General features: G+C 44.9%; 2 protein-coding genes across 2 annotated transcripts; both read left to right on the forward strand.

Annotated features, from left to right (window-relative positions):
- Positions 1-1233: 1233 nt before the first annotated feature.
- Positions 1234-15432, forward strand: LOC137535272 (oocyte zinc finger protein XlCOF7.1-like). The gene is made up of 7 exons (XM_068257091.1): positions 1234-1276; positions 5358-5477; positions 5597-5761; positions 5847-5967; positions 6103-6200; positions 6304-6433; positions 13604-15432. Exons 2-7 carry the CDS (start codon positions 5382-5384, stop codon positions 14020-14022), a joined length of 1029 nt encoding a protein of 342 aa, XP_068113192.1. The 5' UTR covers positions 1234-1276; positions 5358-5381; the 3' UTR covers positions 14023-15432.
- On the forward strand, positions 14179-14589 carry LOC137537094 (gastrula zinc finger protein XlCGF7.1-like). The gene has a single exon (XM_068259235.1). It carries the CDS (start codon positions 14179-14181, stop codon positions 14587-14589), a length of 411 nt encoding a protein of 136 aa, XP_068115336.1.
- Positions 15433-19970: the final 4538 nt, after the last annotated feature.

Below are 19970 nucleotides of genomic sequence, written 5' to 3' on the forward strand. Positions count from 1 at the left end.
TGAGACAGCCATGCAGCTAATCCAGTCATCAGTAGTGTCTGAATCACACCTGAGACAGCATGCAGCTAATCCAGTCATCGGTAGTGTCTGAATCACACCTAACACAGCCATGTAGCTAATCCAGTCATCGGTAGTGTCTGAATCACACCTGAGACAGACGTGCAGCTAATCCAGTCATCAGTAGTGTCTGAATCACACCTGAGACAGCTGTGCAGCTAATCCAGACTTCAATCAGAAACATCTGATCTGCTACATGCTTGTGCAGGGTCTATGGCTAAAGTATTCAAGGCAGAGGATGATTAAGGATTTTAATAAGGTAGAATGATCAGCTGATAGCGTATTGGTAAGGCTGTTTGTTGCCTTTGATGTAGGATTTGAACCTTTGACCAGAGTTTGAATCCCGGCTAAAGCCACTGTGTAAAACTGTAAGGAGTGTTTGGGCTCTATTCATAAACCGTTACCGCAAGTTTTCCGCTCACAAGAGCGGACTTTCCCGACCATTTAGCAAAGTGGGCATACATAAAAGCTGTTCCTGCATGAAAATCTACAATCCCCCAGCAGAGCGAGAAATTTCTGCCTTCTGCAGTGTTTTTCTAGATTTATCTAGAAAAAAGAAACAAAATGGCCATTCATAAAGATTGGAGGAAGCGGTATGTGGACGGGAAATACCGCTTCCTCTGATTCAGCGAGAAGCCTGCGGATTACATACAAGTGAATGGGACAGACCTCCCAGAGAGAGTAGCGCACGGAGGGACTCTGCCGGCGGAAGGGTTTCCACATGCCTTCCGACAGCTTACCGCCAGCCTTCAGCGGGAGATCTCCGCACTTGCATCGCAGCTGCCAACATTTTTATGAATGACCACCCAGAAGTCTAAAATACCGCTGCGGTATTTTCCCTCCAGGAGTTTTTTCGCCACAAATTTTTTATGAATAGAGCCCAATATGTGCGCCCTAAGCCATGAAGTGCTTTGAGTCCGCCAGGAGAGAAGCGCTATGTAAATGTTCTGTGTCTTGTCAAAATTATATTTAGCAATGATGTTAGAAGTGAGGCTGCAACTGACCACAAGATGGCGCCGAAAGATAAAACTAAAAAAATACTTTGAATTCTGAAAATCTCACTTTCATCTCCAGGTGGCAGAGCTCAGTAAAAAGCAGGGATAAAAGAAGTGACTGAACGCACAGAGAGGAAAGGGGTGGGGCTTGCAGACAGGAAGTTATAGGAGAAACTGGAGGAAGTAGTAAGCAGACATTGCTGGGACTGGCAGCAGCACAGGAGGTAAGAATAAAAGGGTGCCTATTGGGGAATTGGCATTTGAAGGGGACTGAGTTTGACAAAATGACCATTTGGAGCTGCTTGTCTCTTGTTACAAGTGGTAAGAGGGCTGCATATTGTTTAGAATGTCATCTATGGCAGTTATATGGGGGCATGCACTAAATGCTCTGCAGTGCATCCCTGCATCACCTACAGTATCTCACAATATAAAGCAGTCAGTGTACAGCTTGTATAACAGTGTAAATTAACTGTCCCATCAAAATAACTGAACACACAGCCATTAAAGCGGACCTGAACTCAGAAGTAACTCTCCGGTCTAGCGTGGCATGCGTTCAACTGCCTGGGCCGCGCGCCTGCTCGCTTCCGCCTGCGTCATCAGAAGCTTACTGCGCAAGCGCAGTACAAGAAACCTTTGTACTGCACCTGCGCAGTAAGCTTCCAATGACGCGAACGGGAGCCCGCATTATTCATCTCTTTTCAGATGAATAATTGCCCGGAGCCGGTGTAGTGAAAAATTTTGCTACCCATCATATTTTGCAACTTGCCATAGAGGACAGTGTATGACTGTGTAGGCGTGGCTCCTCTCTGTTAACACGCCTGTAATTTTGTGCAACCACAGATCCCATTGAGCTAGAAGGGGGATTGTTCCCTCCAGGGGGGGTTATTAGTTGAGCAAGAGGGGGGATTGTTCCCTCGGGGGGGGGGGGGGGGGTGTGATTAGTTGAGGAAGAGGGGGGATTGTTCCCTCCAGGGGGGGTTATTAGTTGAGCAAGAGGGGGGATTGTTCCCTCCAGGGGGGGTTATTAGTTGAGCAAGAGGGGGGGGTTGTTCCCGGGGAGGGGGGTTATTAGTTGAGCAAGAGGGGGGATTGTTCCCTCCAGGGGGGGGTTATTAGTTGAGCAAGAGGGGAGGGTTCTGTGTGAGAATAGGGTTTGGTTGGGTTGCATTTTCTGATACAGATAGGTTAAAGTCAATGGTTAGGTTGCACTTTCTGATAGCTATACCTATAAATAAATGCAACCGGTTGCAAAATCTGATAAAGTTGCAAAAAATTTCACCACACCGGCAGTGGAGAATGGCGGATCGGAGGAGGATGGCGTGGGACATTACTGCTACAGGGAGCTGATAGAAGCCCTAGGTAAGTGTCTGTTTTTATCCCCAGAATGCTCCTTACGATGCGCACCATCAAAAACGTATCTTTATTATAGCTCAATTAAAACATGACAAACAGATTAAAATCCATATGTGGGTCTGTGCAATATGATGACGCACAGGCGTTTCTGTCCACAGCAGGACCTTTCTCAAATCATGACCAGCCCGTTTTTGATGGTGCGGATCATATGGAGCATTCTGCAATACACTTGTGACTCCAGAGGTGATTCCAGCACATCTTACTCTACCATTGGTGCAGTGGCTTTTACAGCTATATGTTTTTATCCACAGGACACCCCCACAGAACCCCTTTAAAGAAAAACCTTTCTTTGTTAGGGCTTTTTCACACTACAAGAGCTTTTCTAAGCATTTTGTGATTTTAAAAGCTCTTGCTAATGTTATCCTATGTGTGTGTTCACACTGGACTGATGCGATTTTGTAAATAAACAAACAAAACCATAGCACTGCAATAGCAAGAGCTTTTCAACATCACTAGCTCTTGTAGTGTGAACAAGCCCTTACAGCTGATACAAATCCTGAAATAAATCAGCAGTGTTTCTACTTCTTGCTTTCATGTAAGCGGACATATTGTTAACACCCTGTGCTTTGAAATCTGCTTATCTGCCGTGGCAGTCAGGTGACACGGGAGATATCAGACTTCAACTTGTGCATAGACACAAATGAGGGGGATTAGATAGCCTAAACTCTTTAAATACAAACAAGGTGCATTTCTCTATGTTTTCCTTCTGTCCTGTGCAAGAGTTCAGGTCCACTTTAACCACTTTGCCACCATCAGTGAATGCAGCACCAGAGCATTTTTTTGCCTTTGGGAGTGGTCTTTTCTCAATTTTAAATTGGGTAAAATTTAAAAATTCTTTCTTTTTCTTAAAACATGCTACTTTGAAAGCACATAATGCGTACATGCTGTTTGGTGACCACAAAATACATTCTAAAACTTACGCCTCAACTTCTCCTGTGCATAGAGATACCAATTACTAATGCCTCCGTCATACTGCTAGAGAACTGGGGGCCCAGAATCAACTGAGTGCATTTTGCATTTTTAAGAACTTTAAGGCTGGTTTCACACCAGGACGTTGCGTTTTAGGGGACGTTATGGTTGCATAACGTGCCCCTAACGCAACGCCTGGTGCTCTCTTAGGTGGACGTCAGAGTGAGCCGCGTTGTGCAGCTCACTCAGGCGTCCATGATGCGTACTCTTGGACTCATGCGGCATCACGCGGTCCCACCCGGCCAATCGCCGCACAGAGCGGCCGCTCCAGGAAGTAAACACTGCACGTCACTGAGTGCAGTGAATATTAATTAGCCATGTGCTTGGCCGCTCTCTGCTCCTCCCCAACATTACTGCGCATGTCCAAGCAGTCTAACGCGGCTCTGCTGCTTACAAAGTACTGCATGCAGTACGTTGTGTAATGGCGCAGCGTTACTGTGTAACGCAACGTGGGCACTGTGAACGGCCCATTGATTTTTCATTGCTGTGCGGTGGTGGTGCGTTACAGGCTGCTCTAACGTGCACCTGTAACGTCCCACTGTGAAACCAGCCTAAATCCAAAGCAGAATTTGTAGCATCATAATTCATTTATAGCAGCGCCAAGGGAAAAAGACCCCAAATACCTCAAAAAATTACCCCATCTAGAAAATGAGGACCCCTTCCCCATGTATCTGACAAATGGTTAAATTAGGAATTTGACCGTCTGGTCTTTTTTTTTTTTTTTTTTTTTTGATCAGAAGGATGGGGTAAAATGAAGAAAAAAAATTTATGGGGGCAAAAATGCTGATTTGAAAGCACATAATGCCCACATATGCCCACTAATTACAGGCCACAAAATGCATCCTAAAACATATGCATCTACTTCTCCCAAGCATGGGGATATGAAACATGATTGCCTCGGTCATATTGTTAGAAAACTGGGGGGGGGGGGGGGGGGGATGGTTGCATTTTGCATTTTTATGGGCTGAAAATTCAAAGCAGAATTTTTAGCACCATACTTTATTAATAGCAATGCAGAAGGACCAATTTCCCAGAATATCCCCTAAAATTACCTCATCTAGAAAACTAGAACCTGCAAGGTATTCAACAAGGGGTATGATTAGAGATTTAGACTTAAGGCTCATACACACATCAGACCATAGTCTTTGGAAAATGAAAGATCACAGACCAATTTTACCCCCTTCCATGTAGTATGAGAGCCATACCTACACAGTCTATTCTATGGAGCTGAACTCCCCATCAGACAGAAATCTTTGCAAGATGCTGCACACAAAGATGCTGTAGACATTCAAAAGATCAGTATCTGCAAAAGATCTGTTCCTGCAAAAGATCAGTTCCTGCAAAATGCATTCATAGTCTATGATATCTTCAGATCCTCATACACACCTTGTTTAACAGACATTCATCTGCAGATCAGATCCACCAGGATGGATTTTCAGATCTGCAGATGATTGTCTGATCTGCAGATGAATGTCAGTTTTTCAATTTGCATTTCAGGCTGATCTTCCTGGGGACAGTACATGGGGGACATTGCTTTGACAGTATATGTTTTATGAAAGGGATCTGGTTTCCTGACTTTCTTATCTCAGTTCTCTGAGAATCCTGGAAAGCAGATCTGGAAAACCAGGAGGAGGTAATGAGTTAATTGCTCCTCTAGAGAGGGGAAGTTTTACAACTCTACAAAGCACTTTCCTGACAAACCTCCAGAAACCAGAAGTTTTCCTTCTTAAAACAGAAAGTATTTACAATTATTCAGGTTGGAGGGAGCATATGATGTCTCCCACGATGCATCACTGCTGAATATGCAAATCGTCCATTGTTGTCCCTGTAAGCTAAACACACCTCCAGATCTGCTGGAATGCAATGATGTGTTGGTTGTTAATTGTACAGAACCATAATAATCATATTGATATGTGTCTACAGATACTAGATTCCTGGGTAGATCACATGACCACCTTATTGAACATGGATGAGATGCAGGCTCACATGACTGAGCGGATATTAGACTTCACCCTGGAGATCATCTACCTGCTGACTGGAGAGGTGAGGAGGATTCTGGGAGGTCACATGACATTATTGTTGTCTCTGTTAGTAGAGCACACAGCTGTGAGGTGAGGACTCTGGGAATGAACATGGTATTGCTATTGTCTATGTTTTACCAGAATCATAAAATAGTGAGAGAGAGATCTGGTGAGCTACTGATGCCCAGAAGTCATCTCCATGGCCCCTCCCCCATCACAGAGCCCCTGTCTGACTCCCCGACACCAGAGAGGATCAAGAAGATTGTAGAGGTCATCTACAAGATAATGGAGCTAATGACAGGAGAGGTGAGCAGTGCTGGGAATTATGGGACATTATCCAGTAACCGCAAGGGGTGTGTCTGAATGGTGACTGTATCATTGTGTGTGGCAGGTTCCTATAAGGTGTCAGGATGTCACCATCTGTTTCTCAATGGAGGAGTGGCAGTATTTAGAAGGACACAAGGAACTGTACAAGGACGCCATGATGGACCAGCCACTCCTCACATCACCGGGTGAGGGGAGACTTTGCTTTCTTGTAGAGCAGAGAGCAGTGTGGAGGGTCCATCTAGGTTACCCCCCCCCCCCCCCCCCCATCATCTGATAATCACATAGAAAAAATGTATTCATTCAGTGTGTGTTTCCTACAGATGTATCCAGCAACAAAACCCCACCAGAGAGATGTACAGGTCCTCTTTATTCCTCTGATTGTCTACAGGAAGATCCAACCATCCCCCACCATTATCAGGTAGGTGGGACCGAGGGTCTACATCTCATGTGTGACTCCAGACTCTGTAATATGATATTCGTTATTCGTTATATACTTTTGTTTTATGATTTTGTGGGTTTAGGCTAAAGATCTGACTGATATAAAACAGGAGGTGAAATCAGAAGAAGAGGAGGCAGATGTGATATGTGGCTGGCAGTGTGTGGAGGACGCGGACATGATGGTGACCAGTGAATTGGGTATACCAGTTCCAGGTGAAGACATAATCTTATGGGACCTATTATGAGTCTGAGATCTTCCTCATAACTTTTCAGTTGCTGGACCTTAAAGGACAACTATCAATACAAATATTTTTTTTAAAAGGAGATGGGAATAGCTAGTCTAAGGACCCATTTCCACTGGAGCGGTTTCCACTCCGAATCCGCAGAGTTTCCCTGCACACAAATCGCATGGGGAAACTGCCATAGGAAACTATGGTGCCGCCTGCCGAATTGCTTGCGCTAGTGATTCGGCGACACTGCCCACAGTTTTTGCCCGGGAGGCTGCGAATCCCATAGCCGTGCATGGCACGGCTTCTGGGATTCGCCAGCAATCCCGCACACCCGGAAGTGCTGACACGTGCGGCACAAGTGGAAACGGACCCTTAGTGTTCCTGACTACTGCTGTATATCTCCCCCTGCTTATCTCTTCCTTTAATGTTTAAAGTGTCTCACTGATAAGTGTCAGGTAGGCCCAGTGCACACCAAAACCGCTAGCAGATCCGCAATACGCTAGCGGTTTTGGGAGCTGATTTCAGAGCGATTCTAGGTATGTTTAAAGAGGTTTTCTAAACATACCTAGCGGTTTTGGGTGCGTTTTTGTGTAGCAGATTACACATATTGTTACAGTAAAAGCTGTTACTGAACAGCTACTGTAACAAAAATGCCTGGCAAACCGCTCTGAACTAGCGTTTTTCAGAGCGGTTTGCGTTTTTCCTATACTTTACATTGAAGACGAAACGCTTCCGAAATCCGCAAACGCGCAGCAGGAGGCGCGTTTGCGGCTTGGCAAAAACCGCAAACCACCGGTGTGCACCATCCCATTGCAATACATTAGACAAGCGTTTTTATAGGCGGATGCGGCCGGCGGATCGCTCCAAAAACCGCTCGGTGTGCACTGGGCCGTATAGACGTTGGACCAGTGAATCATGAGAAAGGGAGGGGGAATCCCTCTCCCTACATCTGTTAACCCTGTGTGTGCATTTTAGCTTTTGCATATGACAGCAGGTCTCACTAGCTGCTGATTTTCTCTGAATGAGCTGTATATCATGAACACTGAGAACATGTGAGGCTTTCAGGGAAAGCTGAAATGTCTGAGAAAAACTGTTGTGCAGCACTAAGCAGAAATAAATATGTGTCTTATCTGCGTAAACATTCTATGTGAAAATCCTGCCTTGGTGTCAGGTTTCACACACAATAGTTTTTGTTTTGTTTTTTCCTATCAAAGAAATTTAGTCTGAAGCCTCCTGAGAGATGGAGAAACCAGCACTAACTGTGATGTAACATTTCAAATAGAAAAAGAATCACCTCTGCTAATGGATGCAGCTAAAAATCTACACAAACCAACATACAGCCTTTGGCTCCGATTTTTAACATAAAAAGTAGGAACATGTTTACCCAGCTATTAAAAAATATTTAGACATCACTTGTATATTGTAGTTTTTGAACACTTGCTTATTGATAGTTGTCCTTTTAATATGACTTAAAGGATACCCGAGGTGACATGTGACATGATGAGATAGACGTGTATGTACAGTGCCAAGCACAAAAAAATAACTATGCTGTGTTCCTTTTTTTTTTTTTTTTTCTTTCTCTGCCTGAAAGAGTTAAACATCAGGTATGTAGCAGTGGCAGTTCCTGTCTGGAGTCAGGACTGGGTCAGACTACAGTGTGACCCTCTCTGATAAGAAATTACAACTATAAAACACTTTCCTAGTAGAAAATGGCTTCCAAAAGCAGGAAAGAGATAAAACCAGTCAATAGTTCATAGATTTTAGCTCTGACATACTTCAACGAATGTGTCATTAAACAAAAACAATAAAACAGTAAAACCTTTAAACATACATTTAAATATAAAATAAAACTGGAATATCTTAAGTCATTTTTAGGAGGAGGATAGAAACAATTGTTTATTTTATTAGTTTATTTTCACCTCGGGTGTCCTTTGAGTTTTGGTACTGCTTGGTAGACGTAGGTCATCATTTGTAGCAGAAGAGCTCTGGCTAAGCAATCATACAACATGAAACCTGTGTCCTTGTTATTGTAAAATGAAGGCCTCTCCATGTGTGTGCCAGTTATACAGCTCCACACAGTGTGCTCTGCCTACTAAACTTCACAATCATTTATAGAGGGAACGTTGTTCACCCAGGGCTAGATTAAACCCATCTACACTTCTTGATTTTTGGGGTTCCCTTTCTTTCTCCTACACCTCATCTCCATATGAATACAAATTTCATAGGGATCCAAATATCTCAAGAGTGGATACATCTGATTAAGCTTTTGGGGACCGCCGCAAGTAAATCCTATGCCGCACTTGTGGCTGTGTAAGCCTGATGCAGCGTAGCATTTACGCCACTTGCCGTTTCCGATCCCGACGCGATTGTGTGCACCCGAGAGGGGAGATTAAGCTGTCATATGACAGCTGACATCTCCCCTCAGTGATCAGGAGCCATCACGATTGGCTCCTGATCACGTGATCACTACGATCGCCGGCAGATCGTAGTGATCACTGATGGCAGTGGGGGTCTGAGGGGAAGAAGAGGACGGTGACTCACCTTCCTGACGTTCCCCTGGCAATTGTCGCTCCCTTCCACTCTGGCCAGCATCCCCGCTCACTCTGCATTAAGTGTTTGATCCTGGCTTGATGACGTCGTCAAGCCGCGACCCGGAACTTAACGGCAGTGCGAGCGAGGATGCTGGCCAGAGCGGCGGGGGCTAGAGCTGCTCATCACTGCAGCCTAGGAGGTGAATAAAGGCTGCTGGCATTTTGGGGGACCCCAGGCTACACATGGGACACATGCCCAGCTAGCAATACTGGGGATCCGGCTGCCTGACCCCCCCCCCCCCCCCAAAAAAAAATGTGCCCCCCGCGTGTAAAATGGCCTGGTCCTTGAGGGGGGTTAGGCAGCTGTCCCCCAAAGAGGTAAACGCCACTTTACCTGGTCATATAAGACTACTTCATATAGATTAGCATTTTAAATATACACTTACACATATGACATAAACAAATTGATGCATTAAATCACAAAGCCGCTACAAGTATGCACCATTCCTCCACTTAGCAGTGACACAGATTGCAATAAAAACTACTAACAATATAAACACTGAAAAAAATGAACAGCCGGGTTTCTGTTGGCTTTTGGAGGAGGGCCTCAGCATGATTTTCTTTTTTTTTTTTGGTCGGGAAGAAAATTGCAATGGTGGATTTACTGAATGGAAAAAGGCTGCACACTCAGGGTGGTATCCCACAATTGGGCATCAGGGTCTTTGTTATTAAAAAGCTTTGGCATTGTAATGCTCTGGCAATGGGCAGTGATTGCCAGTAATCATTCTGCAATACAAATGCATGGGACTCTGCCATCTCACCAAAATCTTGTAGAAATAAACAGAGGCACCAAAAGGATAAAAGTAATTTAGAAAACAAAAAATACAGGGGAGGCAGTGGTGGACTTACTCCCTCCAAGCAGACACAAAAACAGGTTGATATTATATTTACAAGCAAATTTATTTATATATACACTTTAAGGGTCATGGCAAAGCATTTCGCAGGTGTGGCCCCGCTTCATCAGGCAATAGGGGAGGGAGCATACAGCAACAAGTGTCTATGTCTCAGCCTAGCACTGAGGCAAGCATAATCCCTTCTTCTATACTCTGTTATCCTCTTTATCCACCCTGTGTGTGTGTGTGTGTGGGGGGGGGGGGGGGGGGGGCATGGGGTCAGAAAGATGGAGGCTACTGGCATGGGGCTCTGCCCTCTCACCAAAACCTGCCCACATGGCTTTGAGACACTGGAGAACCTTACAACAGGGAGTGGGAAATGCAACCTTTATAAATTAGCCTTCTCCCTGTAATGGTTAGTGTCAGCTGGTGACAGAGTTCTGATTATTTGGTGATCTGCAGTATCACCAATAATACAGAAACTATATCTGATTATGTGGTGATCTGCAGAATCACCAATAATGCAGAAATAGCAACAGTAAGAGTACAGCAATGTCAGTACTTTAATAAAGGTGATGACACGTGTTTGGGTGCGCAGTATCTCAGGAGCACTCTCAAGTGATAGCCCCTGGCTGTTGGGACTATCATTAGAGATGGAGAGGTCGTACAGGCAGGGTCGGTAACTGATCGGTCAGGTAGCAGTACAAAATCGGCAAACAGAAACGTAGTCGGAGGATAGCCAAGGTCGGCAGCAATCAGATATGCGGAAGTACAAAATCAGAAGGCTAGAGCAGAATCGAGGTCAGGCCGGGGTCGGCAACAGGACAGATAAGCAGAGTACAGAATCGTGAGGCAAAGGATAGTTGAGAGTTCAGGCAAGGTCTATACACATAAAAACAATATCAATTATAATTATAGCTATCAAACCATTCTTATCTTGTGTGAAATCCCCGGTTTCCTCCTGGATCAAAGCACACTGGAACTATCTAAGGTCTGAGAGCTTAATCGCAAAGTATCATCAACAGCAGACAAAGTAGAACTGACAGCCCAGGACTTAAATGCAGGGATAATCCCCGCAGTTCCGCCCACACCTCACAACCAATCAGGCGGCAGGAGTCAGTTCCCAGATGTCAGCTGACCGGCCGGTCAGCTGACCTTTCTTCTCAGCGCATAAAGGTCCTGTCTCTGTGTGCGCGCGCGTGTGCCCTTCTGCTGAGATGCGCCCTGGAGAGACTTGACCTGGTGGGAAGCGATGCCGAGGAGGTAGCGGCGGGAACCGCTGTGACGTCAGACGCGGGAGTGGCGGTCACGCCGCTCTCCGCTACAGAGGTAACTTTGCTTTTCCTGACACTCCCAGTGTTAAAGGAGCACTAAATGTGTACACATACTATATTTCTCCCAGAGTATAAAGCACTATAAATTACTTTTCTCTTATGTTACTTACAGCAACATGTGAAAATCTGACAGATTTTGGACTAGTCCATCTCATTATGGGGGATTCTCCTTATCTCCTTTATATTTACAAAAACACTCCTTGGGAAGTATCTAAACAACGATGCCGTGCAGCATACCTACTTTCTATTTTGGGAGTTGGACTGAGCAACTTCTGTTCAGGAAGTGCTTTGGAAAATAAAGAAATCCATGAGAATGCCCCATGAGGAGATGGACTAGTACAAAACCTGTCAGATCTGTCAAATTTCTATGGATTGTTGTAAATGACAGCGACATAGGAGAAAACAAATTTATAGTGCATTTTATGTTAAAACAACTGCACATTGTATACATATGCATACACTTGTTTGTTTGTTTTTTACCTTTTTGGAATTTTTCGCATTAGGGGTCATTTTAAGGACAATGGGATTGATTCACTGACCTTCACACGATTGAACAGCGCTAGTTATCCCCTACTTGTGCTGGTGGTAGTGTAGCGTACGTAACTAAGAAATGGTGATGCTTACAATAGCTGCGCAGTAGTAATGTATCGCAAACGCGATACTTCACCAGCTCTCCTGCTATTATGTTAATTATCATAGTAGCGGCCACGCTAGTGAAGTATCGTCGTAGCAATACTTCACTAGCGTGTGGCTATTGTAAGCATCGGCCATTGCTTAGTTACGCAGGCTACTCTGCCACTAGCTTGTGAAGGTTGCACAGTGATGTCATTAAGTTCTGCTACCTTGTTAGCGCACACAAGATTATATAACTCGCACTGTTGAAGCACATTAAGGTTAGTGAATTAACCCCATGGGCACTTACCCCTTCCCAGTGCCGAGGAGGTGGGGTAATTAATGTGAGGGGCTTATGTTGCTATTTGCTCTGCTTCTTATATGAAACTCAGAATTTCCTTTTTGTTCTAAAAGAGCATAAAATCTGCCGCCACGTAAAAAAATTGTAGCAGAACAGCATTCAAACAGTTAAACACAGCAAATTGTTCTTCAGTGGAAGGCTCCTTGCTTTAGTGGAAAGCTTCTGACCACATCTGAAGAGGGGATAACATTATCTTTTGTTTACATTTCTTAGTCAGATACATTTAGTAAACATTAGCAAACTGTCGAAACTGAGTTGAGCTGAGAAGTGATCACTGGATAGATTTTAATATATAAATATAGCAGCTATGCAATAACTTGCAATGTCCGCTTTTAAAGCAGATAAACTGTACTTTGAGAATTTATAAATAGACAATATTACTTGTGTGCAATAGCTAATATGGTAACTGTATGGGTAATAAAAAGTTGGAAAACACATTTTTATTGAATATTATGTCATAGTTTTATTCCACTTTAACAAGGCGGTGACTGAAGATGATCATTAGGTGGCCAATACATCCGGGTTGTATGCAAATTAAATGTGACAATTAAATGCACTTCTACTATATTATATACTTATACTAAATTTGATTTTAACTGGCTCATTTCCAATCTGTGTTCAATGTACATGCAGTTCAATAATATTAGTATATTAGTATCTCACTGGCCATCTCTTGAAATAACCCCCCCCCATGGTAAACAGGTAGAAATCGTCCACACTGCGTTAATCAGCATCGTAATCACTGCCTGTTTTGTACAAATATGTATCATCATCCATCCACCATCATCCATCCACCATCATCCATCCACCATCATCCATCCACCATCATCATCCACCATCATCCACCATCATCCATCATCTCTGTGGCACTTTACGACTGCAGTAAAATGGATAATGGTTTGAATCTCAGCCAGGTCAACATTTGCAAGGAGTCTGTATGTACTCCCTGTGTCTACGTGGGTTTCCTCCAGGCACCCTGGTTTTATCCAACATCCCAAAAACGTACAGATAAGTTAATTGGTTCCCCCTAAATTGTCCCTAGACTATGATACATACACTACATGATACATACATAGACATAGGACTATGGTAGGGATTAGATTGTGAGCATCTCTGAGGGACAGTTAGGTGACAAGACAATATACTCTGTACAACACAGCGTAAGATGTCAGTACTATATAAGTACTAAATAATAATCATATCAACCCGACGACAATCCAGAGGCTCTGCACACTGGTGTTATTCTGTTATGAAGGCTACATACAAATCCATCCCATCAAATGTTTTGGAGTCACAGTGAGTTCCCAAGGTGCACAATAGAATGGTAGACACTGTAGTAACCTATGTATGTATGTTTCTTTTTGAGCAAATGTATGTGTTCCACTCCATAAATGTCCTTCTATCTCCAATGTTTCCCAACAGATGACCAGAATATGGGGAGCCCCTCAGAGGGATGTCTTTTCTCCCCACCAGATGATGCTGCAGAAGACAATGGCGACACACAATGTTCTCCAGGAGGAAACCCCATTACTGGAAATACACATTACAGACTTTGCCATGAGGAGAGATCACCGGATCCCTCTAATCCTGAGGAATTTTCTAGTAAAATAAGTTCTGTTAGTTCCGGAGCTGACGAGATATTCTCGTATCCTGACTTTGATAAATGTTTTACCGGGAAATCACTTCTTATACACCAGAGTTCATATAAAGAAGGCAGGTCATTTTCATGTTCAGAGTGTGGGAAATGTTTTCTAAGGAAAGTATACCTAATTAGACACCAGAAAATTCACACAGGCAGGTGTTCATTTTCATGCTCAGAGTGTGGGAAACGTTTTCTATGAAAAGGACACCTAGCTAGACATCAGAGAATTCACACAGATGAGTGTCTTTATTTTTGTGCAGAGTGTGGGAAGGATTTCATTACTAAAAAAGCCCTTGTTACTCACCAGAGATGTCACAAGGGAGAGCGTTCTTTCACATGCTTAGTCTGTGAAAAAATGTTCACTCGCAGCATAGACTTTCAAAACCACGAGAGAAGCCACACAGGAAAATTCCCCTTTCTATGTGCAGAGTGTGGGAAATGTTTCACACAGAAGCCAGATTTAGTTACGCATCAGAGAATTCACACAGGTGAGCGCCCATTTTCATGTTCAGAGTGTGGGAAATGTTTCACACAGAAAGGAAACCTTCATTCACATCAGAAAATTCACACAGGAGAGCGGCCTTTTGCCTGTTTAGTCTGTAAGAAAACTTACACTCGCAAGGCAAACCTTCTAAACCACAAGAAAAGACACACAGGCAATGTTCCCTTTTCATGTGGAGAGTGTGGGAAATGTTTCACAAGCAAGCCAGATTTTCTTAAGCACCAGAAAAGTCACATGGGCAAACAGGCTGTTCCATGTTCATAGGGTGGAATTACCTTCACTGACGAGTGTTACCTGCTAAAGCACCTGAAAAGTCACACAGACGAGAACCAACAACTGCTGACGCCGGTTATGGTTCATCCCCTTTCAGGAAATTCCGAACCTTAATGATGGAGGAAACACGGCAGTGTTGGCAATAATTCTGACCTACTGACCACCATCCTCTGTGGTAAGAAACAAAAAGTCTCCGTTATTCACCAGCTCTGCTCAGAACAATGGAAAGATCCCCTTCATACTGGTGAGAGGGCGTGTTATTTTACTAAAACCAAATCATCTGTGACTCCGCCCCTATGAAGCCACAGGTGAGATGACTGTAGTCTAGGCACACAGAGGACAGGGGTAATAGGCGGCAATGCTGTGGGCTCCATGTGCCAGTCTATGTGCTAAGACGGCTGTTATCAGTTCCCCACCTATGTACTGTCACCACCACTAGGGGGAGTGTCTCCTTCGGATCAGTGGTAGACAGCAGAGAACTGTGTCGTGGTGGACACCTGTGGGAGTTAACGGTGTTCCTGTCTACTCATAGAGAACTGAACAGTCAATTCCACATCAAGTCATGTCTTGGACCTTTGTAGATTTAGAGGCCTGTAGATTCAGCAGGTTACTGAAAAATTGCTGCGTATCAAAATCACCAGTCAGACCAGCAGGTGGCGCGCACGAGATCTGACACATTTATTCATAATATCTTGTTACATATATAATTTTCTTTAAAATGTTCTATACACAATGTGGTGTATACAATACAGTGTTACCTTTATGTAATATGTTGAACATCTTAATATTAAGTTAAATCCTGTTTGTGTAAAAATAAACTATAACTGTGTTAAATGTTTGCCTAATTATGTCAGTGTGATCCTGTTAGTGGAAAAACTGCAGTCCTATGTAAGCTGCAAACCGGACATTAGTCATAACTTTATATTTCTCTGTCCTGTCCCAGTGCAGATATTAGGGACTGAGCTCTGCAGGGCAGTGTCCCTGGAGGTGTGACTGCTGTACCTCGGCCATTATACAGGATATTGTGGTCCCGGCCCTTAATACTCCTGTCCAAATTCCAGTCTGTGTTTATTATGCAGTCCTAATCTTCACACTATATAGGTAGCCAGATGTTCCCCACAGTGCATAGGTAGCCAGATTCCTCCACAGTGTATAAGTAGCCAGATGTGCCCCACAGTGTATAGGTAGCCAGATGTCCCCCACAGTACACAGGTAGCCAGATGCCCCCCTACAGCGAATAGGTAGCCAGATGTCCCCTACAGTGCACAGGTAGCCATATGCCCCCCCCCCCCCCACAGCGAACAGTTAGGTAGCCAGATGTCCCCCACAGTGCACAGGTAGCCAGAAGCCCCCCCTACAGCAAATAGGTAGCCAGATGTCCCCCACAGTGCACAGGTAGCCAGATGCCCCCCCCCCCCCCCCCCCCCACAGCGAACAGGTAGCCAGATGTCCCCCACAGTGCACAGGTAGCCAGATGCCCCCCTACAGCGAATAGGTAGCCAGATGTCCCCTACAGTGCACAGGTAGCCATATGCCCCCCCCCCCCCCCCCCACAGCGAACAGTTAGGTAGCCAGATGTCCCCCACAGTGCACAGGTAGCCAGAAGCCCCCCTACAGCAAATAGGTAGCCAGATGTCCCCCACAGTGCACAGGTAGCCAGATGCCCCCCCCCCCACAGCGAACAGGTAGCCAGATGTCCCCCACAGTGCACAGGTAGCCAGAAGCCCCCCTACGGCGAATAGGTAGCCAGATGTCCCCTACAGTGTATAGGTAGCCAGATGCCCCCCACAGTGATTGGGTAGCCAGATGCCCCCCACAGTGAATAGGTAGCCAGATGTCCCCACAGTGTATTGGTAGCCAGATGTCCCCCCACAGTGTATAGGTAGCCAGATGTTCCCCCACAGTGTATAGGTATCCAGATTCCCCCACAGTGTATTGGTAGCCAGATTCCCACACATTGTATAAGAAGCCAGATGTCTCCCCTGGTGTATAGGTAGCCAGATGTCTCCCACAGTGTATAGGTAGCCAGATGCCCCCCCACGTGCATTGGTAGCCAGATGTTACCCCACAGTGTATAGGTAGCCAGATTCCCAACCAGTATATAAGTAGCCAGATTCCCAACCAGTATATAAGTAGCCAGATTCCCCCACAGTGTATAGGTAGCCAGATTCCCCCACAGTGTATTGGTAGCCAGATGTCTCCCCTGGTGTATAGGTAGCCAGATTCCCCCACAGTGTATAGGTATGCAGATGTCCCCCACAGTGTACAGTATAGGTAGCCAGATTCCCCCACAGTGCACAGGTGTCTGATGTCAGGAGGGTCGGCGAAGACTGAGCAGGTGCTGCCCGGTGATGTGTGTCCTTGAATCGTGTGTCCTGGAGCGCTCTGCGCTGGCGTACTGTCACAACTGCATAGTGCACCTGCGCAGAGCGCTCCCGATCACGGGCACACATTCGAAGATGCATCACCAGGCAGCACCTGCGCAGTCTTCACCAAACCGCCCAACCAGGAAGTAGCTTTGGAGAGTCAGCGCATCATAACAGAGGGGGGTGGAGGAGAATGGGCGGAGCAGTGGACGTGAGGAGAGCCCACTTCACATGCCTGCTCCCCCTTGTTTAAATTTTCATAAGGACTACGGTATCCTTTAAAGAAAAACATCTCTTTGTTACAGCTGATCCAAATCCTGCAATAAATCTACAGTGTGTCTACTTCCTGCTTTCATGGAAGCAGGCATAAGGGTTGATTCACTAAACCGTGCTAACACAGTGCACGGCTGCGCCATGCACATCACGCGCGTAAAGTTTTAAGTGCACTAACAACGGTTTGTGCGTGTTAACGCGGCGCAAAGCGTATTTTAACGTGCGTTGTGCCAAGCGCAAACCTTTGTTAGCATGCGTAAAACTTTACACGAGGCACATAGCGCGGCCGTTGTGTTAGCATGGTTTAGTGAATCAACCCCATAGGGTTCACATCCTGTGTTTACAAATTAACTGCTCTGCTGAGGCACCCAGCTGGCACAGCTGTGAGATCAAATTACAGTTGTATTAGTCACACATGACCGGGAATTAGACAGGCTAAACTCTCTAAATATATACAGGGTGCATTTCTCTATGTTTTCCTTTTGTCCTGTGCAAGAGTTCAGGTCCACTGTGGCAAGACAATATATCCTCTACAGTGCTGCAGAAGATGTCAGCACTGTATAAATGTCATGAAAAATAATATGAGGGTTTTAAGGCTCGAAACAGGATATAGTCGTAAAATGTAGCTTTTAATTACAATGTCCATTCACAGTTAGATATGACAAACAATGATAAAAGCTCATGAGTCACATAATATAAGTGAACACAGCCTAATGCACGTTTCATGGCTTTTACAAACAGCCGCTTCTTCAGAGGCAGAGCGTTACAATTCACAGGCGCTTCTTCAGAGGCAGAGCATTACAATTCACAGCTGCTTCTTCAGAGGCAGAGCGTTACAACTCACAGCCGCTTCTTCAAGCAGTGCGTTACAATTCACAGCTGCTTTTTCACAGAGGCAGAGCGTTACAATTCACGGCCGCTTCTTCAGAGGCAGAGCATTACAATTCACAGCCGCTTCTTCAGAGGCAGAGCATTACAATTCACAGCTGCTTCTTCAGAGGCAAAGCGTTAAAATTCACAGCCGCTTCTTCAGAGGCAGAGCGTTACAATTCACAGCCACTTCTTCAGAGGCAGATCGTTAAAATTCACAGCCGCTTCTTCAGAGGCAGAGCGTTACAATTTACAGCCGCTTCTTCAGAGGCAGTGCGTTACAATTCACAGCTGCTTTTTCAGAGGCAGAGCATTTACAATTCACAGCCGCTTTTTCACAGAGGCAGAGCGTTACAATTCACAGCTGCTTCTTCAGAGGCAGAGCGTTACAATTCACAGCCACTTCTTCAGAGGCAGATCGTTAAAATTCACAGCCGCTTCTTCAGAGGCAGAGCGTTACAATTTACAGCCGCTTCTTCAGAGGCAGTGCGTTACAATTCACAGCCGCTTTTTCAGAGGCGGAGCATTTACAATTCACAGCCGCTTTTTCACAGAGGCAGAGCGTCACAATTCACAGCCGCTTCTTCAGAGGCAGAGCATTACAATTCACAGCCGCTTCTTCAGAGGCAAAGCGTTACAATTCACAGCCGCTTCTTCAGAGGCAGAGCATTACAATTCAGATTTTTGACCAACGGCAATTAAAAACAGAGGGCTTAATTTACTATAACAAATTGCGTGCCTTATCAGAGTCCACATGCCTTATCAGAGTAGCATAGCTAGCGCTACAAACTTATGCCTGCTAATTGGCAATGGTGAGAGCTGCACTCGTCCTGCCCCGAGACCCTGCAGGTCCAATCACTTTAAAGGACATTATCCCCGAACTTTGATTGGTCCAATAGGCTGCCTGTCAAGTTTCCTATCAAGTGACAGGCAGCCTATTGGGTCAATCAAAGTATGGGAATACTGTCCTTTAAAGTGATTGGACCCGCAGGGGCTCAGGGCAGGACGAGTGGCGCTCTCGTCATTGCCAACTAGCAGGCATAAGTTCGTAGCGCTCGCAATGCTACTCTGATAAGGCACGCTATTTGTTATAGTGAATCAATCCCATAGTATACAGTGCTGTTGTACAACACATAGTTTTGATGCTCCAGGTAAGGACATCATCATAGTCAAACCAAACATTTTTGTCAATACACTGATGGAAATAAAGTAACGATAAAATTACTGGAAACAGGCTGACAGGGAATGTTTAGTCAGCATACTCTATAGAGGTCAGTAGCTCATTATAAATAGCTTTCTGGTGTAGCATTAGCCTGGATGCATTGGTGGTATAACATTTCCTTGTTACAGCTGATACAAATCTTGCAATAAATCTGCAGTGTGTCTACTTCCTGCTTTCATGGAAGTAGACATATGGTTAACATCCTATATTTACAAATCAGCTGCTCTGCCGAGGCATCCAGCTGACACGGCTGAGAGTTCAAATTACACTTGTGATAAGGCACAGGTGAGGGGGAATTAGACAGGCTAAACTCTCTAAATACATACAGGGTGCATTTCTCTGTTTTCTTTATGTCCTGTGCAAGAGTTCAGGTCCACTTAAAATGGTAAAACAATTTACTCTGTACAGCGCTGCGGAAGATGTCAGCAGTCAGCACTGTATATAGTGTCCTATGGGAGAAAAGCGCTATAGACATGTAATTGCATTGTATAATATTCCACCTGCACTAACCATGGCTGTATAGCTTCCTATAATATAAACATATAGTCGCCTACTATTGACATCATAGCCTCCTATTGACACATAGCGTAACTCTGTAGATAATTCTGGATCAATGAATAAGTATGAGGATAGCACCCAGG

Source organism: Hyperolius riggenbachi, chromosome 10 (genome assembly GCF_040937935.1).
Source record: "Hyperolius riggenbachi isolate aHypRig1 chromosome 10, aHypRig1.pri, whole genome shotgun sequence".
NCBI lineage: Eukaryota > Metazoa > Chordata > Amphibia > Anura > Hyperoliidae > Hyperolius > Hyperolius riggenbachi.